The sequence below is a fragment of the Asparagus officinalis genome, unplaced genomic scaffold (genome assembly GCF_001876935.1).
Source record: "Asparagus officinalis unplaced genomic scaffold, Aspof.V1 AsparagusV1_Un321, whole genome shotgun sequence".
NCBI classification, from domain to species: domain Eukaryota; kingdom Viridiplantae; phylum Streptophyta; class Magnoliopsida; order Asparagales; family Asparagaceae; genus Asparagus; species Asparagus officinalis.
This window is the reverse complement of record NW_017972586.1, coordinates 11,559-37,236: the sequence shown is the minus strand read 5'-3', so window position 1 is coordinate 37,236 and position 25,678 is coordinate 11,559. Positions and strand designations below refer to the sequence as shown.

Below are 25,678 nucleotides of genomic sequence, written 5' to 3'. Positions count from 1 at the left end.
TCCTATTTTCAGCAGATCCTCATTCCCCTATATTTTCACTCTCCTATGTTTTCTCCTCTTCAAGTCTTCTTCTTTTGCTGCTGAAAGTCGACCAAGTATTTTGTTTTTATCGACGAAAATGGCCGGAGAGAGATTTTGCTCGGAGAACCTTAAAGCTCCTCTGAGCATGATCATGGTGCAAGTGTTTACTACGGCCATGCTCCTCCTCTCCAAGGTGGTTTTGACTCAAGGGATTTTCGTGTTCGCTCTCCTCGCCTATCGCCATGTCGTTGCAGCCATTTTTGTTGCTCCCTTCGCTTTTTTCTTTGAGAGGTTCGTATATATGCGTTTTTTTTTTCAAAAATATTTTGTAATTAATTAAAGATATTGGTGAGTTTGAGAAATAGTGTTGACATTGCTTTAGGGAAATGTGGAAGAAGCTTACTTGGAGGGCTATGATGTGGATTTTCATCAATGCGTTATTTGGGTAAGTACCATGCATATATATGTTCAATAATCTCAGTGTTTTGATTTTTTTTTAATGTATATTTAAGGGGTTTTTAATATTCCGTCTTTGAGATTAAGAAAAGGATTTAAATTTTGATTTGTTGTGATTGTTTGATTAAATGGAGATTTAGAAGTGAGTTGTGATCATTGACTTAGTTGGTTCAATCTCAAAACTTACCAAACTGTGTTGAGATCGTATCAGCTATGTTGATTACAGTTTAGTTTTACAATTAACTTTTTTTTTAAGAAAAATGTTTTACGGTTGATTTGGATAACAACAGTTATGGTTTGTAGAAATTATCTAATTTCAATAAAACACCTTTTATTTATCTTTGAAGAAGAAGAAAATAGGAAAGATTCCTTACACAAACACTTTACTAATTAATTAATAGGGATGTAGAAATTAAGGAGTGGCTAGGAGACGAACGTATGCACATTAAATACTATCCTTGAGATCATAAAAGTTTTGAGTGACAAGCGATTGCTATTCCAATCTTTGCATTCAAAACCTAAAATGCTATGTTTGGGAGTTTACTAGGGGAAAGAAGGGAAAGGTAAGATAGGAAAAGGAAAAGTAGAAAAGAGGAAGGAAAATATAATATATTTTTTTTGGGAGTTTTGTACGGGGATTCGAGGTGAATTTAAATTATGTTGTTTAGGAGTTCTAATTACGGGAATGTAAGGGAAGTAAATGAATCTTAACCATTGATTCATTATGATAGAGGGTCAAGATGTTTCTTCCATTAAGAACTTTTACTTTCCTTATCTTTTCCTCCTTTACCACCCAATTTGAGGGTGAAAAAAAAATCATAGAAAACTTCTCCTTCCTTTCCCCTCTTTACCCTCCCAATAAAACTCCCAAACAAAGACTTCAAATTTTCTTCCCTTCCTCTAACACGTTGAATAATAAGAAGTCATTAATAGGTAATAGGTGCAGAGATTCTCAACAATCAATCAATGATGCAAAAGATCTCATAATATTTATTAAAGTTTTATGTGCTAATTAATTCATCATCTTGGAATTTTGTGACGCCCTAACACGTTGACTATCATATAATTTATGTGTTGAATGTACATATTCATATATTCATAGGTGATATTTGATATTTTTTTATATGTGTGATTTTATTTATTTGCTGCTCCCAATTGTTTGTGAAATTTTCAACTCAAGAGGTCCTTAGATAAAGGAATATGGAATTAAAGGCTGGAAAAATAATCAAGTCAAGCTTGAACCTTTATTTAAAAGTCAAGGAATATACCACGAGAGATCTTTTTTTGTATCTAATTCAAAAGCTAACTTTGAATTTCCCCAGTCAATAACTTTGAATTCATAGCAGACAAATACATATGCAAATCAAAGCATGCTTATAAAAGGTTCTAGAATCGGAATATTCAATTTAGATTTGGTACAGAGATTAATTCCAGTTAATGAGGCTACGGACATTAAATTTTTGGATACATAATTTTATCTTCCAAAAAGTACTATTTCTTTGTTTTTGGTCAATGAAAATAAATTTTATTCATCAAACCAAATATGAACGTTTTCTACATCACAGACACCAGAAAATGACTGGCGGTAAACAAGAAGAAAAAACTACATTCTTTCAAGCTTCTCCTTCATTTGAAGAGGAAGATTGTCATTCAAAATTTTTGAATAAATGGAGATTTTGATTGCACGGAAAACCTTTTCAGACTCTCTAGCTTTGGACTGAAAAATTCTCATGTTCCTCTCTTGCCAAATCATATAAATTGTTGCCGAGAAGACCAATCTTTTTAATTTGTGCATAAATCCTTTCCCCTTGAGCCTGCAGCTGTACCACCTAATAAGCTGACACCAATCACATGATCTCCAAGAAAAATTTATCCATGCCATTACCTTGTTCCACACACTTGCTGAAAACTGACATGCGAAGAAAAGATGTGCACATGTTTCCGCCTGGAAGTTTGAACAGAGAACACAGTGGTTTGTATCCAATAACCCCAGCCTGCATAATCTGTCTCTTGTTAAAAGTCTGGAATGAATCGCTACATCCCCTTTTATAGCTCTGTACACAGCAGAAACTTGAAGCTTACCCCCTTTGCAGCAACTAGTAACAATATTCTGAAAGTTTCCAGCACTGCCAAATTTGTTGATCATCATGTCCCTCACCCTTATAAGCTGCTTCCAAAGCCAAGAATCATACACTTTTGATTGAACTTGCCATATTGTTGAAGCTTTTATATAATTGCCATGTATCCATTTTATCCAAAGTGAGTCTTGCTTAAGATGAATCATCCACAACAGCTTGATAGCCGTTGCATAGTTCCAAAATTTTGCAGAATACAATCCCAGGCCACCTTTATCCTTCTCCTGACAAACAATATCCCATGATAATAAGTGAATTTTCTGTCCCCAAAGAAAAGCGGAGCATAAGCTATCTATTTTTTCCAAAACCCTCACTGGAAGGATGTAATTGCTAGTCCAGTACATTTGTATTCCCATGATTACAGTTTTTATTAATTGAAGCCTCCCTGCATATGAAAGCTTCCTGCTTTGCTGCCATCTCTGAAATTGCCCAGAGACTTTGTTAATCAAGGGAGAACAATCCATCCAAGATAATCTCTTTGAGATTAGAGGCATACCCAAATATCTCATAGGCAAAGATCCCTCTGTAAAATGCAGAAATGAGCATATCCGATCCTTTAAATCCTCATCAATGCCACTTAAGATAATCGAACACTTATTTGAATTTGCCTCCAAACCTGAAACTGAGCTAAAGACTTGGAGACAATGATGCATCTTTTCAATTGAATACAGATCAGCTTTGCAAAATAGGAGCAGGTCATCCGCAAATATTAAATGGGTAATATCTAGCTTTGAGCATTTAGGATGAAACTTAAATAGTCTGTCATTTTTGAGAACACTCAGCAACCTTGATAAGTACTCCATACCAATCACAAACAGATAAGGAGATAGAGGATCACCTTGTCTTAGTCCTCTTGCCCCTTTGAAATATCCATGAAGAGATCCATTTAGGGACAAAGAGTATTTTGGAGTAGTAATGCATACCATAATCCATTGTATCATGTTACTTGGAAAACCCAGACCCTCCAGCATGGACTGCAGAAAACCCCAGCTAATTGTATCAAATGCTTTCCTTAAGTCAATGTTTAGAATAGCTCTCGGGGAGATATGCTTTCTACCATGGTGCTTGACAAGTTCATGAGCTAATAGGATGTTACTTGAGATAATCCTTCCTTTTACAAATGCATTTTGAGCCTCATTAATCAAACTCCCCATCACTTTCTGAATTCTGTTGGCAATAGTTTTTGATATGATTTTATATACCACATTACAACAAGATATTGGCCTAAAGTCAGAGGCTGTGCAAGGATTATGTATTTTAGGCACAAGTGAGATAGCTGTAGAATTAAAAGCACCTAGTAATTTACCAGACTTGAAGAATTCCTCCACAGCAAGATATAGGTCTTCATTGATAATTTCCCAAGTTGCTTTGAAGAATTTTGAATTATATCCATCAGGACCAGGAGCTTTATCATCAGATATAGAGAACAAAGCCTGTCTAATTTCCTCTCTAGTAACTGGGAGACTGAGAGCATTCTGTTGAATAGGTGAAAGAGTAGGGCCTTTGGAAATCACATCAGAATCAAGTTCTTGTGTATCAACTGCAGTGCCTAAGAGATTTTGATAGTACCCTGTAAACTCAGATATAATTCCAGGGATATCAGTGATTCTAGCACCATTTCCAGAACAAAGAGATAGTACCCTGTTATTATGCCTTTTAGCCTTCATGACAGAATGAAAGAACTGAGAATTTTTGTCACCATGCAATCCCCATTTAATGTTAGCTTTTTGCCTGAAAAATGCTATCTCACAGTCAAGCAAATGTGTGTATTTTTTAACACAGTCCTTCTCTTTCAGAATCAGCTCTGAGTTAAAGAGGTCCTCACTCAACTTGTTTTGAATGTCTAACAACTCTTCTCTAGCTCTGAGAACTTGTTCACTAATGTTCATAAAATGCTTCTTATTGAGATCTTGTAAAGTAGGCTTGAGCATTTTTAACTTTGAATAGAGTTTGAACATGTTATAGCCAGTAAAGCTTTGATCCCAGACAGCCTTCACAGTAGAGGAGAACTTGGGGTGATTAACCCACATATTGAAAAACTTAAAAGGCCTTTTACCCTCAAAAATATCCTCACCAACAGTAACTAAAGCTGGTGAATGATCTGAACATTCTGGCATTAGAAATTCAGCTTGACTTGTTGTATACTGTTGAATCCATTCTTCATTAACCAGGATTCTATCTAATCTGCTCCAGATTCTAGTATTTTCCTCTTGCTTATTGCACCATGTGTAAAAACAACCAGTAGACTTAATATGCAACAACTGGCTTGAATTAATGAAATTTTGGAAGTCTTCAATATCAGCTTCTGTAACTTGAGCACCCCCAAGTCTCTCCTCACTGCTAATAATAGCATTAAAATCACCACCTACTAACCAGGGGCAGCTGATCCTTTGCTTGAATGCCAGGAGATTACTCCAGAGGGTTTTCCTACCTTCCATTTGATTTAAGCCATAGACAATGGTAACTAGACTGCAAAACAGCCTATCTTTTGATTCTATAGAGCAGGTGACAAATTGTTCTGTAGAATGCACACGCTGGATATTTAGCAACTCATCATCCCAAAGGATCCAAATTCTAGCATTATTTGTTTGTTGAACATTAGAGATCCATTTCCAGCCATTTGCAACTTTCTTGGCTATAGAATGCATCTTTTGATCATTCACCTTAGTTTCCAGTAGAGCTATAAAAGCAAGCTTATATTCTTGAATGAGTCTCTTAACTATCAATTGCTTAGAGGACTTGTTAAAACCTCTAATATTCCAGATAGCAATATGCATTATTTGTTAGAAGAAGAGCCCCCCTATCCACATTTGAGGGGTCAGAAGCATGTATCTGGTGGTCCAGAATAGAGAATTGAGATGCTTGAAATGTGGAACCTGGAACTCTTGTATATATTCTTCTAGCTGCATTACCCCTATTTACACTTGTGAAGCCTGATACATTAATTGTAGGAGAATAATACACATTTCCCCCAGATACCAGCTCATCTGAAATAGAATGCCCATCCTTATCACCAGATTTTTCATTTTGTAATTGTTGTGCATGTTTCTGTGCATGTCCAGAAACTCCTTCAGAACTTTGAGCATCCAATCTTTTTGTCCCATTCATGCTGCTACTCATATTTTGAACCTCCACAGCCTCATCAAGAGCTCTCTCCTCCTCATTTCTCTGTATAATATCATCTTGAATAACAGTTACCTGCTCAGCACCCTTGCCAGCATCTCCCTGTTGCTTGATAGCATCAGACTTCCTGTTAACAGGAACCCAGACTTTCCTGCTATTCTTCCTGCACTGAGATGTTTCATGACCCACAGTGCTACACAGAGAACACCATCTAGGCTTGAACTCATACACAACTCTCTGGTTGTAACATATTCCATTAGGATCTTGTATAACCAACTGATCAGGCAAAGGCTCTTTTAGTGGCAATTTTACTTCTAACAATACCCTGGCATAATTCAATCTCTTCCTTGTTGCTGTAAGGTTGTCAATAGCAATTGGGCATCCAATTAGGCTAGCTAATTTACTTATACCAGTTGAGCTCCACAGATTCAATCTTAAGTTTGGAAATTGCACCCACATAGGGTAAGAGAAGTCCTGTACTTTCTCCATATCCATATCTATAGCCCATGGTTTAAGAACCAAAGGCCTTGAGCCAAAGAACCATGGACCAGCTCCCAAAACATCCCTCATATTTTGATCTGATTCAAAATCAAATAAGAAAACCCCTTGCTTAATCAGAGAAACTTGTGGTATAGCTATTTTCCCCCATAGCTTGGAAACATAATTCTCCATTGACTTAAACTTAACATTCAAGCCAATCACATGACCAATCAAAGCATGCTTCCATAGACCTTCACCTTCCTTCCATTCATCCGCAGTGAATGCAACAGTATTAGCTTGAGAAGGAGGAATGTAGTTTAAAGACAAACCCTTACCAGCTTTTCTATTTTCAGTAAAAAGGCTAACAAAAGTTTTCTTCTGATTTTTATCAATCACTTGATGCTGTTCTTCATTGGTTGATTGATTATTTCCCACATTTTCATCATTCATTCCAGATATAAGATTTCCAGTTCTTGATTTTTCCAGATCTGAATTTACAGCATTTATATTAGATATTCCTCTTATTGCTTCTTCTTCAAGATTAATAACAGATTCCACATTTCCCCTAACTGTATGAGAAATTTCCACATTTTGCTTATTCAAATAGGCATTCTCAATCAGATCTGATTCATCACAATCATCAACTTCATCAGCCCACGAATTTGAAGGAGGAGACTTACTTAATTGGCGATTGATACGAAGGCCAGCTTCCTCTTGCAACAAAGGCGGATCAGATAGAGGAGTAGATCTAGCAAGAACATCACTCATCAGCAACTTCTTCTTTGCTCCTTTAGGGCCAGTACTTTCCATGATACCAGAAGATACTGTTTCATCGAGATCAGCTACAGATCTAGACGAAGAGGGATAAGCAAATAGAGAATCTCTCAGCTCACTACTATCTATACTCTTTCCACTTCGCTTCCCATTACTCTTCTTCTTCTTCGCCATTGAAAAACCAGGCGGAGGTGCACGTTAGCAGGGAAAATTTCGCCTGCTAAAGTGCGCCATTCAGACAGCCCGCCCCATTACTATTTCTTTGTTACTTATTGGTATGTCATTTAATTTGATTTTCCCCGGTTACTTCTGCTTAAGGAATATTGTTAATCTACCAAATTAACAGGACAAACTCACTAAAGAAACATATCAATCGCAATCCCGAATATAACAATACTTATGCAGAAATCTAATGCAATAACAAATGAAAATTTTAGGTCGAGAATTGACCTCTTCATTTTCAGATAGAAATCACTAAATTTAACGGGAAAATCAATTTGAACTCAGAAAGCAGTAGTGCGAATTGAGAAATCAAAATATCGTGAGAAGAGATAGGTGGAGCAAACTCTAGAAAGCTCCCGTTAGCGAGATCTGGGCTCGATTTCTGGAACAATGAGAGTAGCTCGACGATGAAACCAACGAGATGAAAACGGCGACGAAAGTAAATGGACTCCGGCGAGGACTGAAAATGGCGACGAGACCAACGAGAGTAGCTCGACGACTAGAATGACAACAAGCTCGAAGATGATATCGGAGAGGAGATTGGAGATGAGATCCAAGATGAAAACATCGACGAATTCAGTGATGAGATCGCTGATAATGAAGATCTTGGCCACGGCGATTTTAGGGAGAGGAATTTTTTGGCCATGTCGACGATTTTAGGGATTTGAGAGAGAGAGATTTCCTTTAAGCGGTGCGGTCAAACCATGGGCTTTACTAAAGCTCTCCAAAGGCCACTAACAATTATTAAGCCCAGGAACAATTATTAGACCTATGACAACATTTTATATTAAATGTTATATTAGACCCTGAAAATCGTTACGATAGATATCTAACGCAACAGTTAAAACCGTTTCGTCTTAACCGTTGCAATAGATCAATTATGTGGTAGTGTCTTCTTTACCCCCACCCAAACACAACATTTACAATCAGCAAGTGACATGTTCTGTGAAGTCCACTGATGGAAAATTAAACTGTATCATATCTACAATCTATGGTTCAAATCATATGGTAGCCAGGAAATCTCTATGGTCAGAACTATCTCAGATATACCACAGCATAGGCAATGCACCCTGGCTTATATGTGGAGATTTCAATGACATACTAAGCAATGAGGAGAAGATAGGGGGCTCAATGCTTTCTGAAGCAGATACTAAAGATTTTAATCAGTTTATTGAAGACTGTAACCTGTTACATCTCAAAACCTCTGGTTGTTTCTTTACTTGGAACAATAAACAGGACTCTAATACAAGGATATGGAGTAGGCTTGACAGGGCTTTAGTAAATGATTCCTGGCTACTAGATCATAATTCGAGCCATGTTGAATTCTTATCCCCTTCTTTCTCTGACCACTCTCCTGCCCTGGTGTCTATATATGAGGATAATGTCAAAGGTAAAAAACCTTTTAGGTTTTTTCAAATGTGGGCCAAGCATGAAAAATTTCTCTCTACAGTTGCAGCAGTATGGCAAACTCCCATTGAAGGATACACAATGTTCAAAGTGCACACTAAGCTGAAGCTCCTAAGGAATGCACTAAAAGATCTTAATAAAAGGAGCTTTTACAATATCAGTGAGAAAGTCCTCAGAGCCAAATCTGAGCTTGAGAATGTCCAAAATATGCTTCAACTTGAGCCTCTTAATTCCACTCTTATTAATCAGGAGAAAGAGTGCATTAGCTCTTATAACAAACTCTTGGAATGTGAATTATCCTTCTATCAACAAAAAGCAAGAGTTGCATGGTGTCTCCAGGGGGATAGAAGCACAAAGTTCTTTCATTCTGTTATAAAGACAAACAGACACCATAATAGAGTTATGATCCTCTATAATAGCTTGGGTGAAAAAATCACTGAAGGTGATGATATTGCTGATGAACTCATCTCTTACTTCAAGAATCTAATGGGGACTGCTGTTTCAACCACTAAGCCAAGCATTAACATAATCCAGAGTGGTCCATGCCTTCAAGCTGGCTGTGTTCTCTATTCCAGAGAATAAGGCCCCAGGACCTGATGGTTACAGCTCCTCTTTTTACAAATCTGCTTGGCCAATTGTGGGGGAGGATATTATTTCAGCAATTGAAGAATTCTTCAAAACAGGAAAACTTCTTGGAGCCATAAATTCTACCTCTATTTCCCTCATTCCTAAGGTACACTGTCCTCAAACTCCTGCAGATTTTCGACCAATTTCATGTTGCAACTGTCTATACAAATTTATTTCAAAAATCCTTGCAAATAGACTACAAACTGTTGTTGGATCTATCATCAGTGAAGCTCAGTGTGCTTTTGTTAAGGGTAGGCAAATTTCAAATAATATCCTATTAGCACATGAGCTTGTGAAAAATTATGGAAGAAAACAGATATCCCCAAGATCTATGCTTAACATTGATATAAGGAAAGCATTTGATACAATCAGTTAGGATTTCCTGGAGAGCTTGCTGAAAGGATTGGGCTTCCCTAATGTTTTTACTAACTGGATTATGACATGTATCTCTTCTCCTAAATATTCTATCTCTCTTAATGGCTCTATGCATGGATACTTCAAAGGGGAAAGAGGGTTGAGGCAGGGAGACCCCCTGTCACCCTATCTGTTTATTATAGGCATGGACTATCTCTCTAGAAATTTGAATATGCTGAAACATGATAAGAAGTTCAAGTTTCATCCTAAGTGTGGTCAGCTCAAGATTACACATCTCACCTTTGCTGATGATCTCCTCTTGTTCTGTAAAGGGGATTTTTACTCAATCCAAAGATTATATCAGTGTGTCAAAGATTTTGGAATCACTTCTGGCCTTGAAGCAAATCTCTCAAAATGTTCAATTTTCTATGGAGGAGTTAAGGAATCTGTTAAAGCCCAAATACATGAAAGCCTGGGTTTTCCTGAAGGTATCTTCCCTATAAGATATCTTGGTGTTCCTCTAATTTGCAAGAGATTATCATACACGGACTGCACTCCTCTTTTCTAGAAAATATCCAATCAATTTCAAATCTGGATGAAACAGAAACATTTGTCATATGCTGGTAGACTTCATGTCATAAAAACTGTTATTCTGGGTGTCCAAATTTTTTGGACCTCAAATTATATTCTGCCAGCAAGGGTCCTGCAGAAAATTGATGATTTGTGTAGAGATTTCCTTTGGGGTAAAACAGATCAAGTGTTTAAATCACCACTGGTTGCTTGGGATAAAGTTTGTAAAGAGAGGAAACATGGTGGTCTGGGGGTTTTTTCTGCAAACATATGGAGCATAACCTCTGCATTAAGGACCATTTGGTATTTACATACACACAAAGAGTTATTGTGGATAAAATGGATCCACGGAAACTACTTAAAGGATACATCAATTTGGCAAGTTGCAGTGAGAAAAGGGGATTCATGGCTATGGAAACAGCTGCTCAAAGCCAGGGATAAAGCCATTGTGATTTACGGAAGTGTAGATGCTTTGAAGCAAATTATCAGTTCTTGTCATAGGAACTCAAAAGTGTGTCTATCTGAGCTTTATTCAAAAATTTCCCCAGCAGCTACAAAGGTCCCATGGTTCACAACAGTGTGGGAAAATATGAGCTACCCTAAACACTGTTTCATTATGTGGCTTGCAGTGCAGAACAGGCTACTTACAAGAGATCGATTGCTCAAAAGAGGAATCATCACCATTGGCCTCTGTTGTTTATGCAATGAAAATGTTGTTGAATCCCGAAACCACCTCTTTTTTGAATGCAGCTTCACTAGTGCAGTCTGGAATGAGATTATGAATTGGCTTCAATTCGATTGGAAGACTTGTGAATGGAACCGATTGCTGGATTGGTTTAATTGCAGGCTGAGAGGAAGGGGTTTTAAGCAAAAGGTGAAAAGAATGTCATTATCTTCTACTATCTACAGGATATGGTGGGAACGCAACAGCAGACTGTTTGATACGAAATCCAGGAGTATAGAACAGATCATTAAGGAGATCAAGATTGATATCATGACCATCATACTTAATGGTTCATATCCAGTGGGGCAAAAAGAATGGCTAATATCACTTTAATCAACTGTAAATTCTTTAGCAGTTTTTTGTTTTATTCTTTTTAGTTGTTTTCGTAATTGATTTTTCAGTTCATATACTGAATATCTGATGTACAAATACTTTCCATTTGGTAAATGAATATAATTCTTCATTGACCAAAAAAAAAAAACATTTACAATCACATTTCCAGATTATAGGAAGGATGAGAGCTGATCTTACCTTCATTGATGAACAATGAACAAAAAACATAATGATTTTGCAGAAATTAACATTGTAGCGCATATTCATTTTTTTTATCTTATGGAAAACCTTAAAAATATATCACATGATTACAAACTAGCCCCTAATCTGTTAATGTGCAATTCTCATATATATTCTGTATATTTACATTTGCATGGCATGCATTTTCTCACTGTTCTGCGCTATGCTTCAGGATCTCATTGGCAATGGGCATGTATTTCTATGGCCTTAGAGATACGATGGCAGGATACTCATCAAACTTCTTGAATCTCATACCGATTTTAACCTTTTTCTTTGCCGTTGTTGTCAGGTGCGTAAATTTTAAAAACTATGTGTGTGTGTTCTGGGTGTATGGCTGTTGAATATAGATTGTAAATGATCTCTGCCAAGAAGTTTGTAAGACTCACACTTCGGATATGACTAACAGAATTGTCGTACGTAACACTATCTTATCTTATGGCTGCTCATTTAGAAAAATGGAATGCTAGTTTATGCATATTTTCCCCCCTTAAGTGTATGTATTTGTATTGTTTGTTTGTTTTTTTTTTGTTTTTTTTTTGTTTTTTTTTTTGTTTTTTTTTTTTTTTGGGGGGGGGGGGGGGGGGGGGGGGGAAGGGGTTCAGTTGTGCTGGTCATGACCTGCGCACATTGAGGTCGTCAGCTACGTTCAAGACATGTTGACGATCTAAAATCTAGATTTGTGATGAATTGTCAATAATTAATACACCTCCAACACTGCGAAGGGACGCACCATTGCCTGTTTACTCACATATATATATGTGTCATCTACATATAGTTTGAGTCTAGCTAATTATGTACATGTTGCTTATATGTGCAGAATAGAGAAGTTAGGGTTGGACAGCAAAGGAGGAAGAGTCAAGGTCATAGGTACTGTTCTTTGTGTGGGAGGAGCGATGATTGTTAGTCTCTACAAAGGTAAAGTATTGCACATTTGGCCTTCTCACATGATAATACACCAAGAATCAGCAGAGGAGTCAGCTCAAGTGCACAACATGTTACGGGGGACTTTATTGTTGTTGGGGAGTTGCACTAGCTATGCTTGTTGGTTCATTTTCCAGGTATGTATATTTCCACTTGTTGATGTTTTTTTTTGTTTTTTTTTTTTTTTTGGGGGAGGGGGGGGGGGGGGGGGGGGGGGATCTATTTCTTTCATGCAAGGATGCAAGATTTAAATGATATATATAGTTCATTGATTTCATCATGACGAACTTAATTAATTATTGGAAAAGGCTTCTTCCACATGTATAAAATTAATGGACATTTACATGTACAAGAGTTGGCACCAACCACAAGATGTAAAAAGTTATTTGAACGTGATATGCAACTGACATGCACACGCAAAGATCTTGGATGAGTTCTTGGCTGTGAACAATTTGATAGAATGCGTGCATATTATAATTGCAAACTGGTGTCATGATCGAGCTAGCCATCAAACTAACAATGATTGGTTTACGTTGGATATAATTGACTTTATATACCCCACATCAAGTAACATCGAATAGCAAAGCATATATAGATTGCAAGAACATTCCTTAACTCTCATTTGAACGTACAACTTTCAAGGATGGGACGTGGCAGTGACAAGAAGAAAGCACAAGACAACAATAAATAAAATAAATTAAAATAAAATGAAATGAAAAGAAGAAGAAGAAACATAAAATATAATGTCGTTTGGTATTAATTAAACATCTGTAGATGAAGCAGGAGGAGAATCCAATAATTCTTGAAGGAGTATAAATTAACGTGTCAATCTCTCACGTGAATTTCAAATCACAACGCACTTTCAACTCTAGGTGAGGAAATAAGGTATTAAAGCTAATCACATTGAGAAATAATTACAGCTAATCACATCCAAAACCATCCCCTTCTTCCTAAAAAAAACCTAGAAATTAAGGTATTAAAGCTCACCACATTGAGAGTCGATGGAGGATTTGAAGAGGTTGAACATATCGGAGGCATCGGAGAGGCAAGAGGGGCGGAGGAGGGAGGAGAGAGAGAGGTGGAGGAGGAAGGAGATTGAGAGGTTAGGGTTTCGGATTGGAGCTGATTTATGACGTCGGAAGCCACGCTGGCAGCCACGTTCGCACCATGTGAGGCGTCACATGAGAAATTTCATCGGAAATTTGGGTCCGGCCAAATTTGAGGCTCATTTACCGCCGGAGAAAAAATAATATACCAATATATCGCCGAAAAAATATATATACCAAACTGTCACTAAGGGTAAGTAAAATATACCAATTTGGTATTTTTGCCTTTAAAATATAACAGAATCTTTCTTTAGTTCATAAATCGCGGTATGAATGATCACAAAAAAAACCTGAAATATATATAAAGAATCAACTAGAAATTAAGTTGAGATTATTCTCTATTCTAGTATTATTTTGATTTTCTACTTTAAGCAATAACAATCATGTTTAATTATGAACAATTATTGTTTAGTAGAGAAAGTGATTTACTTAATTTGAAGTAAGTAACTAATCTATGTTGTGCGCAGCGAAAATTTCGGCAGAGTTTCTGGTGCACGATAAGAAAGAAAGATCCAAATAAGAATTCTCGTCTCACCAAGAAAACAAGAATCTGAAGCGAATATCTTAACAAAGTGAGATATCGGCTCTTCCTCTCATCAGTTCTAGGACTGACTTGTTGAGGGATCCTAATAAACTATTACAATGACCATAAACACAAAACAAACGATTTTACGTGGTTTAGCAAATTGCCTACATCCACGGGTCAAGGAGGGGGGGGGGGGGATCTACTATTAGAGAGGAGAGAATATAACTAGGATTTATAATCACTCAATCTAAACCCTCACACATTCTCTCAAACATCTCACACAATTATCTCTCTCAAAAGGATGTAAAACTCTAACAAAAGCCGCTGTAGTTTTTCTCCTTACACAGCCGCACACGAAAAATTAATCTCTCTGTCTGCGTCTGCTACTTTTCTCTGCATGCGCCTTTTTTTTATTTGCCGCAGCCTCAAACAAAACCTCATGCTCACCGAAAGACCTAGGAGCATAAACTTATTTATAAGAGAAAAAACTAGGCCAAAACTGAAACTGGGCCTGGGCCTGCGCTTCCGCACTCTCCCCCGCGTATTGCTTCCCGCTCAACTCACATGGGTGTGGCCCCCACTAATTCCCACGAGTTCACAATTCTCCACCTCGATAAAGTTTCTTCTAAAACTGAGCCGACACTAGAGCATCCAAATGTCCCACTTGTTGTGTCCAGTACGCCGTGAAGTTAATTCACGACAACGGACTCAATCCATAACAAGTCGGGAACCCAAACGAGAGTCCAAACAATCTCACCCCCATCAACTAATCCAACCGGCTACATCGTAAAGACTGTCTACGTATCCTCTTGCCTAAGAAATCAAGCCTTACGTAGTTCATCCAAATGGCTTCCAAATGCCTCAATCCACTAGAAGAGTTTGCAACCCTTCTCCAATATCATCAACTCTATGGCTGATAGCACATCCAATGGCCTCAAACACCTCCACCTGAGGTGAACCAATGGTCATATCCAAACTGCATCTATCAGGTGCACTCGAATCAAAACCCAACTCATCATCTGCACCCAAATCCAAATGATCCCTAAGCCGTATCACCTCAGCTGGAATCCCAAACAATATAGTATGATCTGGAGTAATCTTCACCCAATATGGAGTAGCATCATACTTCACCCGCTGCGATACCTCTAAGGTCTGTCCAAAACTCTCCACCTGCTGAGAGTCAAATAGCTCCATCATCGAAGCCTCAACCGAAGTGACACTACCAGACCAAACACCCAATTGAGTTTTACTTCTTATCACAGCAGTTGACAACTCTTTAATAGGATGACCCAAATATATCAAAGTCTCAGTCCATAAACTCTTCTGCAGACCATTGCTTGACAACAAACACCGATCCTGCTCCAGCAAGGCACGGTTCTCCAAATTTGCCATCCTATCTCGTTGCCCCAAGATTTCTTTTCCAACGAAGTGTCTCGAAATACCGTGAGCTCGGCTCCAATACAGAAATAGGTCCATCTTGTACCTCCCAACAAAATCAGAATGAAGTACATTCACCTTTCTGTCCATCTTACACTTCTTCAAACTGTTAGAGTCTACTAGGACTTTCTCCAATGGGGATTTGGTTGCAACCCAAATACGTCTAGAACAACCACCAATAAAGGAAACCAAATGTCTTTTACCTCCCAATGATGCCCCCTTGAAAGGCCACCAAACATCCATGTGAACTCCTCCAGAACGACCCTTAGCACGGTGAATAGAGGTGCCAAACTTTACCTCGGTCTTCTTGCTCACATTAACATGTTCACTGGACTTCAAACTGTAGGTCTTCACACCCTCTTTCAATCTATGCAAGGAATCAATACTGGAATGGCCAAGCCCTAAATGCCGCAGTCTAGTCGAATCAATAGAAGTCGCCAATTCTCCACCTGCCACTATACTTCCAGTCAATAATACAAGTTATTCCTCCTGACGCCTTTCATCACTATTTTAGAGTCTTCCATAATCTTGAGAACAATGTCCTCAATTCGAACATTCAGATCATCTCTAACCAAAGCTCGAGATCAAGTTCTTCCTCAAAGAAGGAACATATCTCACATCATTTAACTCCCTAACAGTCCCGCCAAGCATTTTGATGCGAATTCTTCCTATCCAAAGGATCTGACATGCACGGTTATCAGCCATGTACACCACACCACTATTCAGCTTCTCAAAACTGAAGAACCATTCCCTTCTAGGGCACACATGATAGGTCGCACCACTATCCAACATCTATTCAGATTCCTCCGAATAGCTATCTGTAGGACTGATGGAAAGCGAATAAATAGAAGAGTCAGAAATATTACCATCCGATATAATGATGTTTGCTTCTAATGATGGTTGCTTTCCTTTTCTCTTCTGCTTATTCTTCATCCATCCGTCGAGCTTTGGGCAGTCTTTCTTCTAATGACCAGTCTCCTTGCACCAATTATAGTGATCTTTTCTAATTGTAGGATGCCCTACTCTAGACTGTGACTTCCAATTCTTCCGGTTCGGATTCTTCCCTCTTGCGGCCAACGCCTCTACTACCGGCTCAATTGAAGCCTTCTTATCCTTCTTTCGAAGCTGATAGTTCACAAGTACAACAGTCACCTTACTATATGAAAGGGATGCCTTCTCATTAATTAGGGTAAGAACAAAGGTCTCATATTCCTTATCAGGTAAGGAACTTAACAATAGCAACGCCTTGTCCTCATCTTCAATCTTAACATTCACATTTGCCAAATCCGTAAGAAGATTTGTGTAGGTGTTCATGTGATCACTAATTGAGGTTTCCTTCATCAACTGGAAATGATAAAGTCTCCTCTTCAAATGCAAGCGGTTCTCAACACTCTTTGTTAGATACTTGCTTTCGAGAATCTCCCAAATCTTCTTCGCAGAAGTCTCATTCATCACATCATATTTTAGATCTTGAGTCAAACAAGATCTAATCATACCACACGCCGTTCGATTCATCTTCTTCCAAACTTTCTCTTCAATCTCATCTGGCTTGCCATCTAACTCCAATGTATCCTCCAAATTCTGCGCGTTCAGCGCATCCAAAACCTCGCATCTCCATAATCCAAAGTTGTTTGTGCCATTAAATTTCTTCACATCTATCTTCATAGAGTGGATATTCATACTCTGAATAGTCTTCACGCCAGAAGCACCACCCTCGACACCCGAAGCACCTTCTTTCCCCGACATCTTTCTCAACGCACCAACGAACAAAGAATAGATCCAAAACTAAAAAGATAGAGTTTTTACCAAAAGATCCCACATTTATCACCAAACAAAGCTCTAGACGAGCTTTTAAATTGATCTACTTCTCCAAATAGCCCAAGCGTAGCCCGAGCTCTGATACCACTTGTTATGCGCAGCGGAAATTTCGGTAGAGTTTCTGGTACACGATAAGAAAGAAAGATCCAATAAGAATTCCCGTCTCACCAAGAAAATAAGAATCTGAAGCGAATATCTCAACAAAGTGAGATATCGGCTCTTCCTCTTCTCAGTTCTAGGACTGACTTGTCGAGGGATCCTAATAAACTATTACAATGGCCACAAACACAAAATAAACGATTTTACGTGGTTCGGCAAATTGCCTACATCCACGGGGCAAGGAGGGGGGAGATCTACTATTAGAGAGGAGAGAATATAATTAGGGTTTACAATCACTCAATCTAAACCCTCACACATTCTCTCAAACCTCTCACACAATTATCTCTCTCAAAAGGATGTAAAACTCTAACAAAAGCCGCTGCAGTTTTTCTCCTTACACAGCCGCACACGAAGAATTAATCTCTCTGCCTGCGCCTTTTTTTTTCTTTGCCGTAGTCTCAAACAAAACCTCCTGCTCACGGAAAGACCTAGGAGCATAAACTTATTTATAGGAGAAAAAACCAGGCCAAAACCGAAACTGGGCCTAGGCCTGCGCTTCCGCACTCTCCCCCGCGTATTGCTTCCCGCTCAACTCACGTGGGTGTGGCATGTGGCCCCCACTAATTCCCACGAGTTCACAATCTATACAAGTACTTAACAAATTAGCAGTCACGGATCCTTAATCATCCATACCTAAACCCAATAAACTATCAGATTAAGAATACCAGCTAGCCCATGAAATATAATACTTGTTTAGGCAAAGAAAGTGATTTAATAAAAGTAAAACTAATATTCTACATAAGTTCTTATCAAAATTTAGTAGCAATCTTGGATCCTTAATTATATATCCAATTCTAAACCCAATAAACTATCAGATATGATGTTAGGATCTAAACCAAATTAAATCTGGATCCTATCATATGATCAGTTTAGCAGGCCCAATATTGTCTTCTTCAAGTGTGCTCCCTGTATATCTTTCCTTTGACAAGCCATATTACTGAGAATTGAGCTACTTTAAATATACTGTTTATAATTTACAAGTGAGTATATTTAAACTAATATCTCTTGGACTGAATATCATTGTGACTCCTTCACCTGAATGTAGTTAGATTTTTTTTTTAATATATATATATATATCATTTCAACAGGTGAAATTGTATAAAGTATTCCCATCGAAGTACTGGGCAACAACGTTAACTTGTGTAGCAGGATGTTTCCAAACATTCATAGTAGGAATCGTAATTAACAGAAATATGGATGCTTGGAAATTAAAATGGGATTTGCAACTGTTGACGATAGTATGCATGGTAAGATACTAAGATCTGTAATCTCTCTCAATAGTTTTTTATACGTATTTATTTGAACATATATTAATTCCTAGTACTAAAATGTGTTTCTTGTCAATATAAGTTTCCTCAAGACAATTAAATTTCTTTCATACTTCAATAAATATATGTTGTACGCACACTGCATACCCACTTTCCTCAGTAACTCATAAATTTTGTACTAATGGTATTAGCAATAGGAGAGTGTTCCTAATTAATCCTGAGCTCTTTTTTTAATCTTTTCCAGTAAAAAGGAAAGTTTCCCTTTATCAATTAATTTGTATATATCTTGAGCTTGACATTTAGTAATCACAATATTTTTTATTGTTTCATGTGTTTGGTTTGGTTGTGATGCGGGTTTAGTCATAAGTAAGTTTTATTAGTTCTCTTTTGCTCAGAGAAATAGTCATTGTATTTTTATATACCAGGTTTTATGCACGTGAAATGCATGTGGTTAAATATCATGATTAAGTATTTTTGGCTTATTTCATTACTAAAATTTATTTCTTTATTACACTTTAATGATTTTTGCTCACTCATGTCTCTAAACTTCAGCATTGTGATTATATAGTTTCTTTGATATTTGTTTAAATGAGCTACAACCAATTAAATTTTCTTATCTATTGAATTGGTAGAAAACAAATACAATCCAAAGCCAATTTGAATTATCATATTTTTTGGACCAACATGAAATCAAGTGTGACCTGAGAAATTATAGTATTGCAAAAATGAAAAACAATTAAAATAACAATATAAAAGTAAGATAAATAATTAAAGCTAATTAGACAAGATGACTGATTAAAAGTGGGTTAAAACGACACAAAAGAGAATATGAAGTTTGATTCTAATCCTTAATAGACTTTTTTTTAAATCATAAATTAAAGATTAATGCTAACTCTAGTACACTTTTATATAATGAAAGCATCCAACATAAGCATATACATGCAAGTACTAAAAAAATTTTATGAAAATCTCTTCTAAATATTCCTAATTTACTTATAAAATAAACTATCTTATAAAATATTAAAAAAATAGTGTCTTTCATTCCTTCTGTTTTATTTTATGTTGAGCCGACATTTATCCTTCTCTACCTTTACATTATTTAATAAAATTAGACTAGATTTAAATGCTAAAAAGGGATAGTAAACCATAAATTAGAAGTTAAATTTATTTATCTTAATAAAAGAACATTAAACATATACTTTTTTCTTTTTGAAGTCTTAAAAATTTAGTCTTTTTTTATTTTGAAAATTTGCGAGTGTGTTTTGCAAATTTTAAAATTTTGATAGTGTTTTTTTAAAAATTTTAAGTTGGGTTCTTATAATTTTCATGTTTTTGTGTTGGTGGTAAGTTGCATATTATCAAGATATTTATTGTAACTCCAAAATTTTGAGGGTGTTATTGAAATTATTAAAATTTTGGATTGTTTTTTATGAAATTTAAATTTTTAACGGTCTGCTGATAATTTCTACATTTGATATGTATTGATCATAGGTATTGAAATCTTAGGGGTTTTTCCTGATTTTTAACTTTTGAAGGAGTTTTTTTGTAATTTTTAAAACTTTAAGGTTATTTTTTATACGAATTTTAAAATTTCAGGTGCCTGATGGTAATCTTTTGAATTCATTTTTTGTTGTTTGTAAGGTTTGAAATTTCAAAATTCAGGGTGGTTTTTTATTATTTAAAATTTTAAGGGTGTTTCTATAATTTTTGAAACATTGAGGGTGTTAATTGTTGATTTTTAGAGGCTGCTATTAATTTATAGATTCCATATTTATTATTTTAAGTTTTAAAACATCAATATGTTTTGTGTAATTTTAAATTTTGAGGATATTTTGTGTAATTTTAAACTTATTTTTTAAATTGTTGAGCTGTAGTTAGTTCACATAGGAATATGATAGGAAATAATTATGATTTGAATAGATTAACATTTAAATAAAATGTTTAAAATAGTGAAGGGTAATATTAACCATAGAAAGATATTTCCAAACCCATACTTTTAAAGAAAACTAGTTCTTGTGCACGTGCAATGCACGTGGTTAGATATCAAATTTTATTTATTTATTTATTTTCTTACTATAAAATAACTCAGATTCATTTTGAATTAAAATCTTTAAACATGGATTATTGCTTTTACCATAAATTTTATTTAAACATTTTAAAAAATTATGAAATAGATTTGTGTGTAAAACTGGGATCAATATACTTTTATATACTTGCATACACAATATTATTTTTTTAAATTTGTATATATCAAACTTCATGTAACATATTTGTTTATCATATTAAATCATCGATGTCCAATTTCTTTATCCTAGACATTAAATATAGTGTTAAGTTTAAAAAAATACAATAATATATTGTTGATGTGTTCATAAAAAATTAACCAAATACTTAATATTAAAATGGCTTGTATAAGCTCAACACAGAGCACATACTTTTCACAAGACTGGAAGACATCTTAATTATTGATAAACTTAAAATAAATAAAATAAATACTAAAGAATAATTGTGACTCTAGTATAATTTTACATGAAAAAATCATTCACATAAACGTATTAAAAATTTGCATGAAAATATAAATGTTCCTAATTTTACTCAAAAATTAAATTTTTACTATAAAATATTCAAAAAATATTATCCTTTATTCATTCTTTATTCATATTTAATTGAGAAAAGATTAATCCTTCTCCACCTTTATCTTTTTCCTATGCAATTCTACAGTAGTGCCTTCATCATCTACATTAATTGTGATATCATGTTGGTATATAATAAAGAGTAAAAGACAAGACAATAGTCTAGAAATATATTAGGATATACTTGGATCAATCAAATTATATTGTTACTCATAATTGATATGCATCATAGACAAAATGTGTTGATAGTCTTAAACTATAAAACAGACTATTTGAGCCCTCTAACATAACTTTTTTAAATCAAGCAACTATCAAGCTTAATTTTGAAAATTTATTGGGGGTTAAAACACTAACAAGTTTGCAATGGAAGATAAGGGAACGTAATACATGCTTAAGAATTATTAATTTTTACTTAATTTATTTATAATGACAATATCTCATTATTAACTAACTACAAAGACCTAGTACATTATTATTTTTATTGGGTGTTCAAGACAGGCAGAGGACCCAAGTGAGTCCTCATCGCAATGAATGTTATACAATTTAAGTACAAAGGAAAAAAGAGAGTTGATCAATGGTGTAGTTTGGGAGGAAAAAACTCCAGCAGCTTAATTTGGGTATGTGGATATATTATAAATGAAGATGGAGAATGGTGGTTTTGAAAATAGTGATGTCTGGTGGTAATTAATATGGTTTTTGTTTGTGTGGTTTTCTTTGTTCATTTTTGAGATATCTATGGTCCTGTGGATATATATAGCTATAGTATCGCTACTCTCTTTTGGTTTTGTGGAAGAGTTTGGATGTAAAAAAAATTAAATTATCTAATCCGATTAAAGTAGGATCATATAAGTTAAGCCTATACATAAAATTTATTTTAACCAACACCCATATGTAAGTATTATAATTGGCATTAAGATCTACGATACGTGTGAGATTCTCTTTGATTTTTATACAAACAATATCTATTTAAATAATAATAGTATAATTAAACTTTGTGATCTGAAAAGAAAGATCAAATATACAATATAATTAATTGTTTTAAAATAATCTAATAAGAAAAAAATAGATAAAGGTGATGTGAAATTTTTTGCAATTTCATAATTCGTAATTTATAAACAATCTAATATTATCTAATAAGAAGAAAATAACAAATGCACATACCTGTTGAAGAAGATGAAAGTGCTATGGAAAATTATTGTAATTTCTGATCTAAAAAAAGATCAAACATATATATAGTTAATTGCTTTAAAATAATTATTCTAATATAATAAGAAGAAAATAGATGAAAGTGTTGTGAAAATTATTGTTATTTCATAATTCATAATATTTAAACAATCTAATTTAATTTAATAAGAAGAAACTAACAAAGGCATACACATATAGAAGGGGATGAAAGTTCTATAAAAATTATTGTAAATTCTTGGCTCATATATATTGGTATGCGATGTTACATGTGAAAAGATAACATTGTAAATAGAGTTCTATTTAAATAATAATAGTATAATTAAACTTTAAAACTAATTATGCAGTATTATAAACTACTTGAATTTTAGTCGGTGATAGATCGTCACGTTGTGTCCTTAGATCGTAGCCGTTTGTTTTAAATTTTTTTTTATAATTTTGAGAACAACTTTTTTCTCTTTAATTTGTTTGGTGGATTTTGCAAATATCCTGTCCACACTATGTACATTTGTAGGTCTGTGCTATTTCTGTGTTCGACCTTTGGGGTAAACATTATTTATCTCATTAATTTATTTGGTTTTTGCATATACGTCCTTCATCTTGTATACATTTGTAAATTTAATATTCAATAATTTTATTAAGGTTTACATTTCAATTTAAACTATATCATTATCTTCATACTATGCATATCCAATAAGAATTCATCAATTTATCAACTTACTATTACGTGATGGAATGATACTTTTGTCTACCGAAAGATTTTTCCGAACTTGTGCTTTTAAAGGGAGTATGATATGATATAAAATATGAATTTGTTACTATTTTTATTTTTTTTATTTTTCATTTTTTTTCTTGACTTGCAGGGTGTGTTCAGCACTGGTGCCATGTTTTGCTTAGCCTCATGGGTCATCTCGAAAAAGGGTCCCATTTATCCTCCGATGTTTAATTCTCTATCGGTAGTTTTTACCACCATCTTGGAATCAGTCTTTATGGGACAAGATATCACAGTTGGAAAGTTAGTATCAAACTAATTAAAATTAATATATTTTAAAAAAATTTATGTTTATTAAACATTTATTTGATTAATATTCACTAATTATAACTTTATAATTTTGATGCAGCTTAATTGGTATGTTCATGATAATTGGAGGGCTCCATGCTTTTCTGTGGGGTAAAGAAAAGGAGCTACGTACACAAGACGTGAAGGTAGAAGATATATCTGAGCCAAAACATTCTCAAATTTTCTCTAAAGAGATCATTGTAAACAAAGATGGGGATGAAATTACTAGTAATGCAACTGAAATTTCTTAAATTATTTAATTGGCCGGTCTTTTTTTCTCATTATAGTGATGCTTATTAAGGAGTTGTTTGAGTGTTTAGGAAGCTTTCGCAATTTGGGAGCATGAGTTCATTTTCATTTTTGGATCCATCATCCTTTGTGATAGAAAATAATTTAATTTTGCAAATCAAAAAAATAATAAATAAATTGACTATTTATTACACAATAAGTTGTCATCGTCAAAAACCTTATAGATTTATATGCAGAAAAGGAAATCCCATGTGGAAGAATATAGGGCTAAATTAGCAAACATGTATATTTGGAACGTAAAAATACAAATAGGATATTTTTCAGGGTATATGGGCAAAAATCCATGAATTTATTGAATTAACAAAATATGCTCTTACATATGAAATCTATTCCTCTATAATAACATGAGGATCCAAAGATTTACTACTCATGATATAGTAAATAATACAATGGAGTAATGTATGATTATCACTGTAGCATTTTTTGGTACTGCAGCACTTAAAAATGTTACTGTGGCACTTAAAAATCATTTAAACCAGAATTATTGTAGCGAAAATAAAAAATGAGGGTCATGCTTTGCACGGGCTGCACACTAGCTTCTAATAATAACTCTAACCTTTGCTGCTTATAAACTTAAGCTGTGGGTTCCACAAAAGATCAGGTTTATATGATGAACTCTTTAGTGTGATGTGTTGGGAGATTAGCCAAGACACCCACAAGAATATTGGACGCCTCAAGAATGTTCAAGATTTTGATACTTCAATCCCCCTCCCCAAGATAGACCCATAAGCCTTACAAAAGGCATGGGACCTAAAAATACATGAAAAAGTTGACAAGGAATTAATCCAAAATCAAAACACCGTACACCACTATCATCATTAATGAGTAGTCAATTCAAACTTCTCTAGCACTAACGCTTCTTTAATTTGTTAGGATATGAATTAGCTCGTGTTTACTTTACAAAGAAAGTGTAAAGTAGAGAACATCCACAGATCCCAGTGTTGGGCTTATGATGAGCATTGATTGATACAATTTGATTCCGAGCTACTGGTTCTCATAAGATGGTGGTGTGCGTGTCACATTGCTTCTACTTTAATTGGTGAAGAGAATATAACAAGGTATCTTGGCTTTTGCTTTGGTGGACCTAATTCATCACGCAATCACAAAATCAATATGCTACTTTAATGAATGTAGCCACAAGTGGGTAGATGGTAACTGTTAAACTTTTTTTTTTAATGTAACACATCTCAGAAGGCATCAAGAGGTTATTATCCTCGGATTCGGATCCTCTCCACTATCTAAAAAGTAATCGAGGGATCACTACATAATCATAACTATTAATTATCTAGTTGGTGGTTGTGATTTTTTCTTTGAGTGCAAATTAGGAATGAGTGCAATACACGGGGCTATGGTGAGTGTCGACTCGAGAGGCGGGGATAGCCGACTCGAAGTCCGAGACGAGACTCGAGACGAAATCTCTTTCGTGTCGACTCGAGAGGCGGTATAGGCGACTCGAAGTCCGAAATGAGACCGTCCGAGCGAGATCCGAGACGATGATCATCGGCTCGAAGTCGGAGGCGAGACATGCACCATACCGATTCAAAAGGCGGTGATGATTTATTCGAAGTCCGAGACGAGACCTCCTCCATGTTGACTCGAAACGCGATGATGATTGACTCAAAGTCTGAGACGAGACGACCCCCTGTGTCGACTCGAAAGGCGGTGATCATCGGCTCGAAGTTCGAGATGAGACGACCCCCTATGTCGACTCGAAAGGCGGTGTTAATCGGCTTCGTTGCCTTGTCGAGCCGGAGCTTCGTTGTCTTGTCGAGCCTCGCCTTTCTGGATTTCAA

The 25,678-nt window shown here is 35.5% G+C and overlaps 1 protein-coding gene across 2 annotated transcripts; it reads left to right on the top strand.

Annotated features, from left to right (window-relative positions):
• LOC109827611 (WAT1-related protein At5g64700-like) lies at positions 1–23,857 on the top strand. 2 transcript variants are annotated; one of them, XM_020394626.1, is made up of 7 exons: positions 1–312; positions 404–466; positions 11,639–11,755; positions 12,284–12,524; positions 18,522–18,680; positions 23,380–23,531; positions 23,638–23,857. In XM_020394626.1, exons 1-7 carry the CDS (start codon positions 119–121, stop codon positions 23,825–23,827), a joined length of 1,116 nt encoding a protein of 371 aa, XP_020250215.1. In that variant the 5' UTR covers positions 1–118; the 3' UTR covers positions 23,828–23,857. The 2 variants fall into 2 exon arrangements, with proteins under 2 accessions (XP_020250215.1, XP_020250216.1); XM_020394627.1 differs by lacking the exon at positions 18,522–18,680.
• The last annotated feature ends 1,821 nt before the right edge of the window (positions 23,858–25,678 follow it).